Genomic DNA, 13,488 nt, shown 5'->3' with positions numbered 1-13,488 from the left:
CACCGTGTGTTCTGGGCCTTAAAGTTAGGTGGTGCAACTCAACCTAAGATTTTTTACTGTTCAAAGTTACCTTAAAAATTTAAAGTTGCCAAGATTTAGATTTTTTAGATTAGGTAAAGATTCAGATTTCAAATTATACACACCTTAACCCTGTTCGACAGCCGCAGGAACACAGATTCCTTCTGCACCGTGGCCTGTGGGCTCTGCGGCGCCTGCGCGCCCGCCGGCGTCGGGTCCACCGCCATCTGGTCCAGCTCCGATATAAAGTTGTCGTTGTCTATGATCAGCTGATCATTCAACTCCTCGATGCCGTTCCCAGCCACTTCTTTAGGCTTCTCAGTCACTACTTCCACTTTGACATGCTTAGGATCAATTTTAACTGTGTCTTTGGATTCAGACTCGGTAGTCTGCTCAACTGATAGCTTTTCTACTTCAGGTGCAGGTGTTTCTAATGGTTCTTCAGCTGGTTTCTCTTCAACTACCGGCGGTAGTTCTTCTTTCTGATCTTCCAGTTTTTCCTCTTTTGTCTCCAAAGAGATGTTGTCATTTTCAACAATTTGTTCGCTACCTAATTTAACCTCGGGTTGCAGTGTTTCGTTAGCGTTGTCATCGGTTGAAACGTTATTTTTGTCTGGAACTAATCTTATTTCTTTTTCCGTATTAGTTTCACTGCTAATTTTTTGCGGCGTTTCGTCGACTGTTATGTTACTGGTAACGTTTAGTTCCGTTTCAAAACTCGTGTTCAAAACCACCTTCTTCTCTTTAATAGCTAGGATATTACATAAAGCGGCTAAATACTTCTGCGGGAACAAAGCATTCATGTAGGCTACACGCTCGTCACTGAATTCGATAGTCTTTGTACTTTTAAAGTCCAAGCCATACGGTTGGCAAATACCTGTACACTTTAACGTTTCTCTAAGAAACACCTGGCGCACTAATCTGACTAACTTGTCCGAACTACAACTAATCAATTCGTACACTTCGTTATAAAGCGTCTCACTGCAATTATCACATACGATTATATGGCTGGGAGAGCAACACCGTTTGTACGTTTTGTCTGTGGACGTATCGTTGTGTTCACAGGATACGTTCTTAGGAACTTCAGTTTTGACTAAAGCCTGCGCAGCTTTCTTCATGATGGACATGACCGCATCTCTCGCGGATCCGAAAAGGTTTTTACTGGTCTCCGTTTCTGCAGCGGGCACGTCTGGCACATCTATGATCTCGTCTTCTTCATCTTCATCTATAGGAGCTGAGTGTTGAGCGTTCTCCTTCTCCAAAACTTCGAACTCTGAAGTACCGTAGACTTTGAACAATGAAATCGGACAGTAATGTTCTGAACCATGATGCGATAGCATTTCTACTTTAATAAATTTTCCAAATAAATGTGGGTACAAATCAAAACTTTGTACATCTCTCATTTCTTTGGCTGTGAACTGACCGACACTGGCCCATTCCCTCGTGGGGAACCGATCGCTGAAATACACAGCGATGTCTTTGGGAATCGATGAGAATAACTCGAAATTGGCGATTTCTATCTTTTGAGCTTGAACAGCTTCGCACAACTCCACCACGAACCAAATACGGCTGTTGCATGTATTGAGCATGTACTCGTCCCGGTTGGGGGACAGAATGGAGCTCGCCGATCCAGCTTCGGGGTTGACGGCGACTACCTTCGCGCCACAAGCCAGCGAAGCGTAGTTTTTTGACCGCAACTTTGTGTTTTTACTACTAAAATTTGTATTACTATGACTAGGTTGACTGGAGTGGTTGAGAACTGTGTCTTTCTTCTCGGCTTCGGCTAACTGCTTCTGAGCCCACTCCGAAAATGAGGGTATATCTTCCTGTGGAGTTTGTGGTTCAACTGGAATGTTTTCTATTTTTTCTTGTTCCTTTTGTTCATCTGGTTGAGATTCTATTGTTTCTTCTACAACAAGCGGTGTAGTGGTTTGAAATGCATCATTGGTCTGTCTAGTTTCGTGCATAGGCTTCGCCTTGACAACGAGTCGCGGTTCAGTGGATTCTTTTTCTTCTTCTTTCGCCGTTTTATCATCTTCTAAAGCGTCACTATCTATGATAGCAAATGTCTTTGTGTCGTTGTGTTGTTCTGAATCGTTGACGAACAATAAATCGTCTGGATTTGTCAATTCCAATTTGGCAGTATCTGCTAGAGATATGAGTATTGGAGGCTGTCCGGTGTCAGGTAATCTGTAACAAAGGAAACAATTATTAGCATTTCCTATTGGTAATACTAATGGAAGTCATTGAAATTCAGTGCCAATCAGCGAAATTGCTAATAAATTTATTATTGGCAATAAAATTTTAATATCCATTAACTTTGGTTCGTGTAAGTGAAAATTATATTTGTTACGACACCTTGTGTTAGGTTATCGATTGTACAGACGACAATATATTAGACTATGAATATTTCTGTTGGAAAATCGCCCCTATTACAAGTAAATAAGATCCCATCCCACAATGTTTAGTTTTTATGTGCTGTCGTCTGTACATAAATGAATGGCGGAATCGCTTCTCTAAGAGCATGCTGGGAGCGATGGTACAATTCAGTGAATGGGTATTATTACGAGGGCCCATTGATTTAGTGTCAGGCACCCCTCGCTTGGTCCAATTGAGCCAATCAGTTGGTTGCCGGACGCTGTAGTGGACGAACGCACTGATTTGTCTACAAACAAATTACTATGACTTTACAATTGAAATAACAGAAAAAACACACGCAAATTATGATAGATAGGTACTGCCTACTCATTTAATTGACTATTTAAGTAAAAAGGTACCGGCCAGCAGTCCATTTACCCAGTAATAGTATATTAATTAATTCTCATAATAGATAAATGTTCACGCGCACTGAACACTGTAATTTTCAGATGATCATATCAATCTAACCACGCAGTTAACGCGCTTACCAAACGATAGTGATTACTTGCTTCATTTACGTTGGCAGTAAAATCAGTAAGAAAACGTATAATTTCCGTTGAAAGTATAAACTCAATTAATATTTAATTTTTACGATCTCAATCAAACCACCTGCATATCTAACGATCATAATAATTCACGAGTCAGACAGCGAGCATGAGCTTATAGTTTTGTTTGTCATCAGATACTTAGTGCTCGTAAATGGCACTGGATAGGATACTTACATTATTTATTAACCTTAAAACTATAAATTCTAAAGCTCGTATTATGCGGATAATTTCTCGGGACTATTCGATTAAATCGCGACTATTTTAAGTAAATTATTTATTAACCTAATAAACAATACTGCTCTTCAATTTTATTGCCCAGTTTATATTGTGTAAATTAAAAACGCCTGTCAAATTTCGGTCGAATTTGTGTCGCTGCACTAGTTACGAAAAATGAAACGTATAATTTTAAAAATTCACAACCTACGAGTTGTAGTGATAAATAATCACTGCATCAGTGCAATTATTACAATTACGCAATAGTCAGTTAATTGTCGAAGTTAATTTACAAACTCTAAATAGGTATATGAATTAAATAATAATTTGACCGTTCGTTGAACAAGTAAAAGCATCGTAATAATGTTAAATGACGACTGGCGTAGCGACTGTGATGTAATGACAAGAAAAAATATTTTTTCTTGCGCGACTGTCTCTACCTGTAGCGTTTCAAAACGGCGTTAGAGTGATTCGGTGTATTTTTTCCATTCTTAAAGGTATTCTAATTTANCTAATTTCATTTCAAAGTGCCACATTACTCCCAATCCTAAAGTAGTATTCGTCTATATTTCTATCAAAAAGTTTTAGGTAATAAATATTTTGTATCTCGTCACAATTTTTTCGAATATAGCGGTGAGACGTTTTATAGCGTTGCGGTGCGTTTGCACTCGTAAGTGTCAGGCACTTCAAACCAAAACTGAAAAATGTGTTCATTTTTAGTTACATGTAATCAATTAAGTAGGTATATTTATTGAATTCGTCAATCATACAAAATTCACAGTTGTGTTACAATGCTTTGTAGCAATTTTAACAGCTGTCAATTGGTTTGTCCGATTCATTCCGCCGCGTCGGTTTTCTAAGCCTAAATTGTGTAAAATTTCTAGTATAGCCGAAGGAGAAACTTTTCCTTTTAATATTAGGTATGTATCAACCGTTTGCTTACGTGTAGAAATAGCATCATCATCATAAGGTAATTTAGTTTATATCTTCAATGCAGGAGGAACGACTCAGGCCAGAAGTAAAGGGAGGATTTGCCAACATCCCCTTGCTGGCGTTAGGGTTTCGATGTCCACATACAATGTATTTCTTCCTTAGTTGCCTCTTACGACATCTACGGGAAGAAAGGGGATGGTCCTAATATTCTCTATAGGAGCTGTAGATCCTGGCTCCACAGGAGTTGCAGTGGTGGGATTAGCGTGTTCTCAATTAGAGCCACACAGCTCCTTTAATTTACACAGCCGTTCAGCAGTTGCTTACGTAAAGAATATTTTGGTGAACTAGTTCGGGCTGCAGATAAGGTGATATGTCAGTAATTTTCTCCTTTTACAGATATCCATTGCTTACGTGTAGAATATGTTGGTGCGATGCCTTGGTGCGCGCCGTACGACAGCAGTTGGCAGAGGAATATGAGAGAGCTAGTTCGAGCTGCAGATACGTTGACATATCGGTCTTTTTCTCCTTTTATTTTAAGACATTTGTTGCTTACGTGTAAAATATGTTGGTGAGTCCTTGATGCGCGCCGTACGACAGCAGTTGGCAGAGGAATATGAGAGAGCTTGTTCGAGCTGCAGATACGCTGACATATCGGCAGAGAAAATACAAATGAGTAGGTCATTTTCATAGAAACGCACCGAGCGCGGTTTGTATGTGCAATTTGTGTGACAAAATTTTGTCAGTGTGTGCGTGTTTACTCTGATATTGGTCAAAATCTCCTTTTATCTTACATATTCGTTGCTTACGTGTAAAATATGTTGGTGAGCCCTTGATGCGCGCCGTACGACAGCAGTTGGCACAGCAGCAGCGCTGCCAGCAGCGCCCGCGGCGGCGTCATTCCGCGCGCGCCGGCGCATTGGCCTCGCGCCCCTATCCCGCCCGAGCGACACACGCGCCCGTGGGCTGCATGGAACGGAACGCGCCGCACAATTTGCCGCCAATTTTAACGTCAATGTCAAAAGCGCGACATGGAGCACTTAACACTAAATTCGTTTGAGATAGTCCATTAACACTAAATTCTTAACACTTATTCACTGCACATACAGTCGTATGTGTCGTTTGACTTCAGGCACCTGTTCGAAGATTTTTATTAATATTTGACGTTTCGCTTTCCAATTAGGGTGTGGTAACGAAAATAATTCTTATCAGAAATGAAACTTCTGGATAATTTGATGCATTATTAAACAGTTGGGTAATTTCAAACATAAATCACTCTACATAAAACTACTGAGATTAAGATAAGGTAGTAAAAACGACGCATGGGATATTCATAATTGTACACAACCACATGCGCAAGTAATATAAAACATTACATATTAACAAAATATGCAAATGATTTTACTGCCAGTAATGTTAAGACTACACCACACTCAACTAATTGGAAAGCGCCGTCGCCTCTTGGCAAATGATGTCAATTTGATAGTTGCGCCAATCAATGGCCGTGTTGGAGATACAATGCGATTGTGATACGTAAGCCACGAGGCCCTACCAGATGTTCAAGATTCGCAGGTACCGAGCGCACACAGCTGTCCGTACATTGCACCCTTATTTAAGACGATTTTTGACCCTTGTCAACTTACGTTACATTTTAAATTTAAGCGCCACCGTGTTCTTAATTGAATAGACATTATTTTTAGCTGTGCCTAGTACCTATTAATAGAAAATTTTAACAAAAATATTTTAATCTATCCTCACAAAATTCAAATGACACGATTTAACTATCCGGCGCCAGCTACAATAGAGCGCAATTGATTCAATTGCTGCGCACGGGCCGGCTCGCGTCAGATACGGTGCAGGAATTGAAACAACGGGTTTTTGCCGGGCCGGGAACCGCGCCCTGTCTGGATTCTTGCAAAAAATGGGCATTCTAGTTGCGTAGACAACTATCCAGTACAATCGAGATCAACGTGTGCAGAAAAATAAAGTAAATAGAGTAGATAAAAGCTTTATCAACACAGACAAAAATGAAGCCAAAAGTAAACAAGACAAAGTAGTAGGAGCTGGCTCAGTTTTGATCGTGTCGTGTGTGATACAATTAATAGTAAGAACCTATCTAATATTGTAAAAATCACAGATTAAGCTATTGAAGGTGCTACTAGAGATTAAGATAAGAGACAAAAGTCAGCTATCGATACACACTGGAAGTCGAACACAGTGTATCACAAAATAGACAATAACGGCAAGGAAAACCATAAAAATGGCAAATCATACAAACAATTACGTAGTAAGTCATTCCTATTTTGGAACATTTGAAACAAATATTGATATTATCACTTCTGATAATCACGATACTTCTGCACATGATTGTACTAACAGCAACGTTAAACTGGTCGGGACTGTGATAGATTATATTCTATTGCACATATAACACTACAGATAGATGACGCAACACAATGTATAACTAGAAAACTGAACTGAAACTAGAGAAAACGACATAGCTTTCAAAATAAATCCTATTAGCCGGTCAAATTGAAGATAAACATAATACTAATAATGATGCTAGTAACTACTAAAATATTATCTCAATAGCTTATGAAACCTCAAGAGGCAATAGAATTAAACTTAATCATAGTATATAAAATAAGATAACGAAGAAAAAGTAGAGCTGTAGATAAAAGTCAACAACACAACTACTGTTATTGAAATTGTGATAAATATCGTTTCAATTGTAATTGTGTAAGCATCACTGGTATTGAATGAGTTATTGTATTAATAAAGCCAAGCTGAATGAAATGAAGCAAGAAGTTTCAGGACGCAAATGTTGTAAATCGGTCATTGTAATATTTTTATCGTGAGAATATACCAAAGTACAAATCCAGATAAAATTATACCAAAACGTTAGCCTTGACATCAACGGGGAAAATTGACTTGTCGTCAATGACGTGATCGTATTGTAGAGCCAGTACAATGGGTAATAATAATGTCGTATGTAGAGTTCAATAATACATGAAATAAGATTTAAATGTTCAACAAATTCGGACATTGTTCAGTGTAAAGATTCTACAGTGCAGTATCAGTAAACAATGTTTCTCTAAAATCAAGATTTTCTATAGTCCAGTTACTTGTAAACTATAGTTCTCTAAAATCTCATGACGTTTACTAGAACCACACACGGAGAACACCTTCTCACGTCACACATATACTATTATCTCACTGCCTGCATCATAGATACGAGTATCTGACACGGTTTATCCAACTGCAAGCTGGAATCACACTGTATATTGCTAGTGAACCGCAATAATTATAACAATTTCTTCCGCCACTTCTTTCCAGCACCAGCTCATATATTGTCCTAACTAAAGTGGTGGTAGAGCAAGCTATATTTGGGACATTTTTAAGTGTCAAAATGGTCTCTGCAACTAATAAAGAATTCGAATTTGACTGATATGAACCTATAGCTATAATCGTGTTCGTGGGTACACCTACCTGGGTGCTTATGCTTATAATGACGTTATGAGAACCAGAAACAATTGCGGGCAAACCGGGGGTCAGAAGGCAACTCAGTTGCGTCATGTGACTTGTAACACTAAACAAGACGTTTTGGTGTTTGAGCTCCAAGAAATTATAGGGCATTTTCATCAGTTCTTGAAGATAATCTTTCAAATGCGAGTAACTTAGTTGCCTGACAAATAAAGCTATCTAATGGATAAGGGTTGCTGATTACCTGGGTAGGAGGTCACTCCAGAGGTCTAGACCAGAATTTATAGTTTAACTCACAGATTTTGAAGTAAAAAAACTCGCAAGAAGTGTCTTGAGGGAAAAGTTGTTCCCCGTGGAATGTAGGTAAATAACCGCTAGCACATTGGCACAAATACGTTCACGATAACCCCCACCAGTCGGGCCCAATCTGGCATTGGGTAAACTTAGTACATGCTAAACATGAGGCAAATGCACTAACTGTACCTAAATCGAGTTTACACACTTGAACTGACTGCGATAAAAGGCAAATGAAATAACACACAATAGGCTAGTTGCCTAAAAAAATATTTTTAGTCCGTAATGTTTAATATCAAAAAATATTGGACACGTATATTTTTATTTGTCAATCTAACAAATAATTACATAGTTATGGTGCGTTGAAGTTGCGCACGACGTCACAACGTGCGGCATTTTTAAGCAAGCGTTGACGTCACGGGTAGGGTTGCCAGGCGTCCGGCTTTAGCCGGACATGTTTGGCTTTTTAGGGACTTGTCCGGCCTGTCCGGCTTTTGTTAGGCTTTTTATTTGGTTGTCGCGCCAGGTGAAAGTCGAGCCACAGAATCATATGAAGAAGCGCACGCATCAGGATGTTTGATAGCAACCGATAGTACTCACTCATGAGCTGACACTAATTGCACCCCCCCCCCCCGTCACATGTCCGGCTTTTAGGGTAAAATGTCCGGCCAAATGAAGCACAAAGTCCGGCTTTTGTGATTTTGGGCCTGGTAACCCTAGTCACGGGCCCCTTCTTATGAACTTTGGGGCGCTTTATCTCTTTAAATTTTCATTAGTTTGAAAAAGTGAAAAATACGTGTAGAGTATTTTTTGATAAGTTAACTGACGGACTAATTAAAACTCTTGCTTTTTGACCCAGGCAACATCCCCATTATCGATACGTACCCAAAGCAACCAAGAGTAATAATTATGATAGATATTAATTAAACAATATTATTTTCTCCTCTTTCAAAGAAAACCATACTATTTCCTCAAATTCATAAACAAGTTATATCCACAAATGGCAATAAAATATCGTCCCGAACCGTCAAGGCTGAAAAGATTAACAATGATGTCATCAATGTACACGTCGATTGGTCATTTAACTGTAAGAGCGTTGCTTACTTGGTTCATTAGCGGATCAAAGGACAGTGGCCAGAGCAGTGACGTGTGCGCATGTTATCTTTATTACGGTCGACACGTGGCTATTACGTGGGACACTATTTAAGTTGTGAGCCTAACTATGAAAACAAAGTAGTATATTATTAAAATGGTATTGATTGCGTTTATTGGTATTGTCTTTCATGATTTATGTACTTTTTAATGTGTCCGAAACACTTTTCATAGCATTTTTTCCACTCAGCTTGAGGCACCTCCAAAACATGGTTTTTGACCGCACCGACAGTTGCTTCTGGCTACGTAAATCGCTGTTCACGTATTTAATTTTAATATAATGGGTACCAAAAGAAGTGTTTAGATTCCAAGCAAGAATTTTGTAGCGTTGGATCTGTTTATTTCATATTTTGAGTGTCCAAATAGTCAGTTGTTTGACGAGACGTGTAAAAGCTCACATTTTCGTCACGAATGGCGATTCGACTATGCTGGCCAGTTTCCCTTATTAAACTGAAGACTTTTGGATAAAAAGTGGANTAAAAATCGGACTATAGTAACTACTAAATTATCTTATTAGCTTATGAAACCTCAAGAGGTAATAGAATTAAACTTAATCGTAGATTATATAAAATAAGATAACGAAGAAAAAGTAGAGCTGTAGATAAATATCGTTTAAATTGTAATTGTGTAAGCATCACTGGTTTGTATTAATGAAGCCAAGCTGAATGAAATGAAGCAAGAAGTTTCAGGACGCAAATGTTGTAAATAGGTCATTGTAATATTTTTATCGTCAGAATATACCAAAGTATAGATCCAGGTAAAATTACACCAAAACGTTAGCCTTGACATCAACGGGGAAAATTGACTTGTCGTCATATGACGTGATCGTATTGTAGAGCCAGTACAATGGGTAATAATAATGTCGTATGTAGAGTTTAATAGTACATGAAATAAGATTTAAATGTTCAACAAATTCGGACATTGTTCAGTGTAAAGATTCTACAGTGCAGTATCAGTAAACAATGTTTCTCTAAAATCAAGATTTTCTATAGTCCATTTACTTGTAAACTATAGTTCTCTAAAATCTCATGACGTTTACTAGAACCACACACGGAGAACGCCTTCTCACGTCACACGTATTATCTCATTGTTTGCATCATAGATAACGAGTATCTGACACGGTTTATCCAACCGTAAGCTGGGATCACGTGAATTGCAATAATTATGACAATTTCTTCCGCTACTTCTTTCCAGCACCAGCTCATATATTGTCCTAACTAAAGTGGTGGTAGAGCAAGCTATATTTGGGTGTTTGAGCTCCAAGAAATTATGGGGCATTTTCATCAGTTCTTGAAGATAATCTTTCAAATGCGAGTAACTTAGTTGCCTGACAAATAAAGCTATCTAATGGATAAGGGTTGCTGATTACCTGGGTAGGAGGTCACTCCAGAGGTCTAGACCAGAATTTATAGTGTAACTCACAGATTTTGAAGTAAAAAACTGCTGTTATCTACTACTTAACTTTCAGACAAAGATAATATAATAATATTATCACTCGTAACATTATGCAACATGACATTGGATAAACTTAGTACACGCTAAACATGAGGCAAATGCACTAACTGTACCTAAATCGAGTTTACACACTTGAACTGACTGCGATAAAAGGCAAATGAAACAACACACAATTATCGATATACGTACCCAAAGCAACCAAGAGTAATAATTATGATAGATATTAATTAAACAATATTATTTTCTCCTCTTTCAAAGAAAACTATACTTTTTCCTCAAATTCATAAACAAGTTATATCCACAAATGGCAATAAAATATCGTCCCGAACCGTCAAGGCTGAAAATATTAACAATGATGTCATCAATGTACTACACGTCGATTGGTCATTTAACTGTAAGAGCGTTGCTTACTTGGTTCATTAGCGGATCAAAGGACAGTGGCCAGAGCAGTGACGTGTGCGCATGTTATCTTTATTACGGTCGACACGTGGCTATTACGTAAATCACAATATGTGGGCGCAAACAATTCATTAATCAGACTGAATCGAGCAATACGGTAAAAAACAGCGTCACTATTCGTAAGGTACATCACATAGAAAACGGTCATGAACGGCATATTTTACAACTTGTAAAGCTTGAAGCAAATATGCCCTTTTCAACCCTTATACCCTTATTAATAAAAGTTACACCATGGTTGAACCCTGTTTTAAAGTGGCGTTTAGTATGGAAAAGTCACTTTAAAACAATGTTCAACTAGGGTGTAACTTTTTATTAATAAGGGGAAGAATGTTTGTGTAACAGAAAAACATTTAGATTCCATAAAATTTAGTAAGGTAGACCACAGCGAGCTAGAAGGTCAACAAGATAATCCGATGCGTTATAAAATTGGCAATAATGTTACGTAAGTTGGTAATAAAAAGCTTATAGAACTGGAAACTGCATAAAAAGACTCTCGCGTTTGTGCACGGTCTACCGATCATAATTAAGCCATTACTATTAGCCAATGAACTTCTGCGAGTATCCAATTTAATTTTTTATTCAAATCCCAACTAATATTATAAATGCGAAAGTAACTCTGTCTGTCTGTCTGTCTGTCTGTCTGTCTTTTACTCTTTCCCGCTTAAACCTCGCAACCGATTTTGATGAAATTTGGCATAGAGATAGTTTGAGTCCCGGGAAAGAACATAGGATAGTTTTTATCCCGGTTTTTGAAACAGGGACGCGCGCGATAAAGTTTTTCTGTGACAGACAAAAATCCACGCGGGCGAAGCCGCGGGCGGAAAGCTAGTAATGAATAAAATTAACGGTGCAGATTGAATTTACTCTCTAAATACAAATTTCATTCCCGTGTAGGTTTTATAGGGAAGTCATTTTATAGCTCACTACAATGTAGAAACGACATGGGCACTGATGTTATACATAATAGAGGAAGTGTTATGTGAACCTGCTTGTTGAAAATTATTTGTTACGGACAATATTAATAGGTCCTTTAGTAAGGAACGTGATCATTCGGCTTTACAAAGACAAATCGACCCCTTTTGTTGCGGTCCACAGTCGCTTTTTCCCTGAAGTATTTACGTAGGTAGTTGGATAGAGTTGTAAATTCAGAAATATTCAGGGAATCGGATTACCAACTGCTTTTAAAATTAATGTTTATGTGTAAACGCCCTTAGCTCCATCAATACGTCTGGAATCTCTGAGCGCGATGACGTCATCTTATAAATTAGTCGACGTTTTAATCGTACACAGCANTCACAGCTATGAACATGAATGACTGACGCAAAAGCAAACGCTGGAGCAAATGCCGACGAAATGTATGCGAACAATCGCGAGAGTAAAGAGGAGAAAGCTACGTCACACAGAAGTTCGATTAGGATAAAAGATTTTGAGTGGTGTTGAAAAGGTTAATAAAATAACTAAATTCCCATCATATTGTACAAGACTCTCGTGAACACTAACTTTTCTTAACAAAGTTATTGTACGATTAATAAAGTTACTGTCAATGTTCCCAATCTTAGTATCAGAAATTTTAAACAAATTCATTACTTTAAAGATAAAAACCAACGCGAAGAACCTCGTATAAACAAACTTTAAAAATAAATCTCACCGAGATAACATCTTGGAGCTATTAGCAACTCGTTGTTTTATGACATTACTTACAATAAACGGTAAAATTCAATTTTAGCACTCAGAATCTCACCCTTATTATGATTCTCAAGTATCAATACTTAACTAATAACTTGGATATTTCGGAGATCTTATGGAAGCCATCCGAAGTCAGTAAAATTACATGATATTCGGAGAGTACTCGTAGTATAAATCCATATTAGGAAACAACAAGTACAAATGCTCATACTATCCAGTAGTGTAACCCCACACCACTCACCAGTGACTCAGTAAACCACATTTAGAGAGCTATGTCCTGATGAATACGTGACACACGCAGTGTCGGCATTAGTTTTATTCTCGACGTAGCCAATCCAATAGATATTTAGTTATTTACAGTGGCCATACTGGGTAGGTACTGCCTAATTAGGTAGTCGACTCTACAAATAAACAACCGATTGAAAGACAATACCTCTAAAAAAGCACTTCTTTCTAGTCTTGGAAACCCAATTACAGTTTTAAATTAACTTTAAAGTTAGATTTTTAACTGGTTTCCAATCAACGAAATAGTCAACCGATTACACGAAATAGAAACGTCATAGGCTCCTATTGCCACACTGATTCTGAGGATCGCGTTTTGACAGCTCATGAAAAGTGTGTCAACTACCCTATTACACATGAGGATTAAAGCCAATTACTTGTCCAACCTGACCAGATCAACACAGTAAATATATCTATCGGCCTTGCCAGTACCGTCTCAAACAACAAATCAAAATTAAACGCCTCGTTTCAAGTAGCCTGACTCAACGAGCTCACGTGAAGCAACGACCTCGTATGGTAAATAATCTAATTACTTACAACACAACAGTAC

General features: G+C 38.1%; 1 protein-coding gene across 1 annotated transcript in view; it reads right to left on the bottom strand.

The window, feature by feature from the left end:
• LOC114363272 (SUN domain-containing ossification factor) overlaps positions 1 to 13,488 on the bottom strand; it is an 84,068-nt gene that overhangs the window by 2,239 nt on the left and 68,341 nt on the right. The window contains 1 exon segment of the mRNA XM_028318952.1: positions 144 to 2,208. Within this exon segment, the coding sequence (XP_028174753.1) occupies positions 144 to 2,208 (2,065 nt within the window).

This window comes from Ostrinia furnacalis, unplaced genomic scaffold (genome assembly GCF_004193835.3).
Source record: "Ostrinia furnacalis isolate ACB-3 unplaced genomic scaffold, ASM419383v2 OfSCF7055, whole genome shotgun sequence".
Lineage (NCBI taxonomy): Eukaryota > Metazoa > Arthropoda > Insecta > Lepidoptera > Crambidae > Ostrinia > Ostrinia furnacalis.
Note: the sequence above shows the minus strand (reverse complement) of the source record. Positions and strands in the feature narration are given on the sequence as shown.